The sequence below is a fragment of the Nicotiana tabacum genome, chromosome 22 (assembly GCF_000715075.1).
Source record: "Nicotiana tabacum cultivar K326 chromosome 22, ASM71507v2, whole genome shotgun sequence".
Taxonomy (NCBI): Eukaryota; Viridiplantae; Streptophyta; class Magnoliopsida; order Solanales; family Solanaceae; genus Nicotiana; species Nicotiana tabacum.
Window position 1 is genome coordinate 231,862,178 of NC_134101.1, and position 5,232 is coordinate 231,867,409.

At 35.8% G+C, this 5,232-nt stretch overlaps 1 protein-coding gene across 1 annotated transcript; it reads right to left on the reverse strand.

The window, feature by feature from the left end:
* Positions 1–1,032: 1,032 nt before the first annotated feature.
* Positions 1,033–4,555, reverse strand: LOC107784026 (large ribosomal subunit protein uL1z-like). Its single transcript, XM_016605080.2, has 5 exons — positions 4,415–4,555; positions 2,992–3,211; positions 2,059–2,224; positions 1,437–1,642; positions 1,033–1,309 (listed from the first exon to the last, which is right to left on the reverse strand). Exons 1-5 carry the CDS (start codon positions 4,417–4,419, stop codon positions 1,256–1,258), a joined length of 651 nt encoding a protein of 216 aa, XP_016460566.1. The 5' UTR covers positions 4,420–4,555; the 3' UTR covers positions 1,033–1,255.
* Positions 4,556–5,232: the final 677 nt, after the last annotated feature.

The window sequence follows — 5,232 nt, forward strand, 5'->3', positions numbered from 1 at the left end:
TTTTATAGCCAAAACCTCACTCTCTAAAGCCTACAATATTTGACAATTTATACACCCTTTTCACAATTTCAACAAAGTTGGCTACCAAACCAAACCAAGTCAATAAAATTGGCTACCAAATCATTTGAATGAAATGGACACCATATCAATCTCCCCCTCCATACCAAGTGACTTTAGTGTAACATAGTTACTTGATAGGGTAATAAAAGCCAATATCGACCTTGAGAATTTACTTGTATATTGATAGGCATTAACAACAATGTATAAGAATTAGTTTATCATCTAGCCCTTCTTCATACTAATCAACTCCTTTTGCATAGAACTCTCTTGGGTTTGAGTTTAACTAGATGTTAAGACAAGATCACATATTTTCAGTAGATAGAATCATTATCTTTTAGTTTAATAACTTTTCTCTTATGTTAGAAAATAATGACTCATTATATTTCTCTTGAAAAGATATAATACCATTATGGAAGAGTTTAAATTAAATAATTTGATAATTCCATCAGTGATCTTTAAGTAGATATCTTCTATATTTATATTTTTGTCATGTCATTTAGAAATGAACCCAAATAGAGTGATAATCCACATTTACGTGGTACAATCAAACATTTCTATAACAGCATTATTTGTTCCGAATTTTTTTTATTACTATAGTAACAAGCTATTATAGAGAACATACATTATAACATAACACAAAAAATTAGTTCCAAAGAAAATATGGCCGTTATAGTAAAGTGTTGTTATTGTGGATGGGAAAAGTCTGACGGTATCTTATAGATTTTGTATACGTTCATCGAATTTTTATAGTAATTCTTTTATGCTTATTACAATAATAATCACAGAAATGAATATCATAATCGTATGCCAGGAATTAAAATTCTTAAGTACCTGTTAAATTTTTTGGATAAAACAAGACAATTTTTAGATATCTATTTTTGTGTCTGCATGCCTGAATTTTTACTTTAGGCTTCAGAAAGAAGTAATTTAGGTAATGCAAAGTCTAAGAGCAAAAAAGTTTTCTGGCAGATATTTTCTCCTTCAGGATAATAATTTGACAATCTTCAAGAAATCTAAACCATGATAAAACAGAGAGAATTGTGGTACCATCTTAAAAGGAGAAAATAAAATCATCACAAAACTGATATCAAGTTCAAGACAAAATCTAGGATCACAACTAACCAAAAATTTCAATAGCATCTATAGCGCATACAAAGCAAAACGCCAGAACTGCCAAGATTGTAATACAATTTCCTTAGAAGACGCGTTGAGTCTTTCCCATGGTACTCTTCAAGTACAGGCATCTCACCTGTTAGCATTAACGACGAAGAGATATTAGAATAAGTTTGAACATTGAATGAAGTTATCAGACTCGAAGAAACTATAAGGTAAATGCTCGGGGATAAACGAAGTTATAGGATGTTAAATAAACTCACATTTTGCCAGTTCTTTTTTAGCAAAGACACTAGAAAGTTGACACTCATCTGCACATTCTGGAAGATTTGTTTCTCCTCCATATCCATATTACCGACAGCAACTCCCATGCAAAGCACCTTCTTCAATTGGAATTTTATAGTGGCCTTGGTCTCGTTAACCTTAGACTCGAGCGATTCTTGGTGGCTAACAAGGCTAGGAAATTTACCTGCGGTTTAAAGTTAAAGAGAAGTAGTTTATACATTGGCAAAAATTATTTGAATAAACCATTGCGAGTGAGATGGCACTTAGGAAAACAACACCAAGTCTACAATAGGAAAAAAAATGTACGAACTTTTTCACACTAAGATTGATACGACGTTGACAGCTAGAAATGATATTTGGGGAAATTTGGTGAATTAGAGAGGTAACATTTCATTAACAAAATATCTGGTTGGTAAGTACGTGGAGTGTTTCTGACATCATATGTACGTATAGGTAAAGCCAATGGTGCTAGGGACAGTACAACTCAATCAAAATAAGGCACAACCACCAATATGAACAACTATAAAGCACAAAGATGAGATGTAAACCAAAGAGGCTCAAGAGCTAAGCTAAAAAATCAAAATAGTCTAATGAACTTACCGGCTTTGTTCAAGCCGGGCCCCAAGAGACGGGGGATTTGCTTTATAACAGCTTCTGATGCCAAAAAAGCATGGTATTTCTTTGCGAGCTTCTTAACCAACTTCTTGTTTTTGTTAAGCTTCTTCAAACCTTCCACGTCCATGTACTCCAACCCAATCTTTTCAGCCTGAAAAACAACGCAACAAGCTTTCATCACCCTTGCACAAAATCACCTTAAGCAGTACCCCTAGAAGTAGCTTTAGCCTTCAGGTAAACTAACAAACACAAAATTTTCAAATAGTTATGAGGACTAGGCAATCAACTTCATACAAAAATGGAACTCTATGAAATTTGCTGCTTCCTCAAATCTAAGACATAAATGCAATAGCACTATCTAAATTTATCAGGTACCAGTAGTGTGCATCCCAAACAAAACATTCAGTCACCGCCAGGACGTTTCATCGAAGGACAGCTAAGTTCACAGAGCATCCCGCATTCACACAAGGTCCACAAAAGGTTCGTACCCCAAGGGGTGTGATGTAGACAACTTATCCTAATGCAAGCATAAGTGGTTGCTTCCACGGCTCGAACCCATGACCTATAGGCCTCACGGAAACAACTTTACGGTTGCTCCAAAGGTCCCCTTCATTGCCAGGATGTTTAATCAAAGCCGAAAAAATAAACCAGAAAATTTTGAAGAGTGCTTTGATAACGAATGCTATAATCCCATAACCACACTAAGCTTGGAAAAAGAATAATTGAATCACGTTTTATTATTCAAATCATTGAAGTATGAGCCTTTAAGGATCCACCGCCTAAAACTTAACAGAATATTATTGAAGTGATACTTATGCAAATGTGAGTCGGTCAGTAGCTTGTTCAACTGCCAAAAATATGGTAGACAAACTGAGAAATTCAGCTCCATTATTTCTGTGACTAGTTAACGTGGATTACCTCTTCAACATGCTGAGCATCTCCAAGCATGCAAATCTTCATCTTAGGGCGAGGAATGTGAGGCAACTTGACTGAACCACTGAAACGCTTGTCCTTTTGGGGATCATAGTTTTTCAGCCCAATCTGGAGCTCAATGGTTTCAGTGAACTTCCTTTTCTTCTCATTTGAAGCGCTCTTAATCACAGTGATGGCTTCTCTTAGGGCATCACTCTGAAGCTTACTGTAATTATTAAGGTAATTAACAAGACAGTACAAGATACTCCAAATAGCAAATTTAGTAAAGTTCTTATCAAAGATATTATGCTAAAGGCACAAAAGTAAAATATAATCAATCAACTATAACTCAAGGTCCCCAACCCAAACTAGTTGGGCTCAACACAGTGGCGGAGCCACTTAGGCTCAAGGATGGTCAGTTGAACACTCTTCATCGGAAAATTATACTGTGTATGTAGGTCAAGTATTACGTTTTATGCGTATATACTAAATAATCTTCAACACCTTTAGTGAAATTCTTGACTTTGCCACTAGGTCAACAATATACATCCTCTATACCCATTCATTGATCCTCTTTTCCTTCCCCTTATTGTGATAAGGTAAAGCCCACCCTCAAACTCACCACCTAAGAGTCAACGGTGGCCCTTTTCGCTCTTTTGTTACTCAAACTCTCAACCTCTTGGTTGAAAGTGAAGTCCCTGTGCCAATGGAGCAACCTCACATGCCATATCCATTCTGCTCTATTTCGGTCCCATTTCATTTCAACAATCAATAATCCGTCAACTAAAGCAAATTAAGTTTTCTCTAAATTATCTATATCTCACACTCCAGCCCCTCTACACTGAGATAAAGTTCAGTAACACTGACCATACCAACCGTATTAAAATTACTCATAGCAAATACGATGTAGACGATCCAATCTCTACACCTAACTTGCAACATTTGACACCTGCCAAGTAGTAAATTTTACTTGACTTTCTAAAATTTGACTCAAAAAATATAGGCATTTTTCATACATTAGATTCATTAGCACATTCCGAATAACCCCACATCAACAAGTGCCATTTTTTCCGTATAAATAAAGAACTAAAGAGAACTACTAGTATTTTTTTTATTTCGTATAATATTAGCCGTATATGAGTTTATATAAAGTAAATGATATAGGGAACTGAGGGGCAGTTGTTTTTGCTGTAAATAAAAAGTTAAAAGATCAAAATTTCTATAAAATGAGAAAATTATCCATCTCTAGTTTTACTATTATGCCAAGCAAAATATTGTCATATATTAAATCAACAATTATCTAATGAACCCAAATCCTACATTCAAAGATTCATAAGTGATAATCTACAAACTCTAAATATGAAAAATAAAATAACATTTACATCGAAAAAGGATAAAAAAAAACGAAAATTTGGAGTTATGTTTATACCTCATGGCTCAAAGGAAAACTCGAGAGTTGGCTGCAAACGAAAGGGAGAATGAGTGAGTGAGCGAGCGGCGGAGAGGTGGTAAGAATTTGAGGGTTAAAACTGGTTCCGATTGGGCCTATTTGCACATTCTTGTGGATTATGTTGCTTATTGGGCCTGCCTGCTAGAAGATATTTGGTCAAAATAGCAAAGTATAGCCAGTTTTCGGACTGGTCAATCAAAAATAGCCACCATTTATGAAGTCAATGAAAAATAGCCACTATTTTGCTGCAACAGTGACCGGTCCCGTATAATATACGGGTGTTCGGTGCATCTGTGTACGAACTCCAGCATATTATGCTGGACCGGTATACTTTGCTGACTCCTGTATAATATACGGGAGACTGGAGCACCGGTGCTCCAAACTCCAGTATATTATACTGGACATTTATACTTGCTGGAACTCCCGTATATTATGCTGGAGTTCTAGTGTACTTATGCTGGAACTCCAACATATTATGCTGGAGTTCCAGCATAGTTATCCTGGAACTCCCGTATAATATGCTGGAGTTCAAGCATACTTATGCTGGAACTCCAGTATAATATACGGGCGTATTTTTGGGTTTTGAACAGTATTTTCGCTCAGATTTATCTTTACATGAAAAGTGGCTAAATTTCGATTACTTTTGAAGCTGGGCTATTTTTGGATTACTTTTGAAACTGTGGCTATTTTTGAATGACCGGTTGTAAATCTGGCTATTTTTAAATTTCTCCCGTGAAAATTTGCCAAGTCCAACCAGCCCAAACTTGAACGAGCTAGACGGATCACCTTCTTTGGAC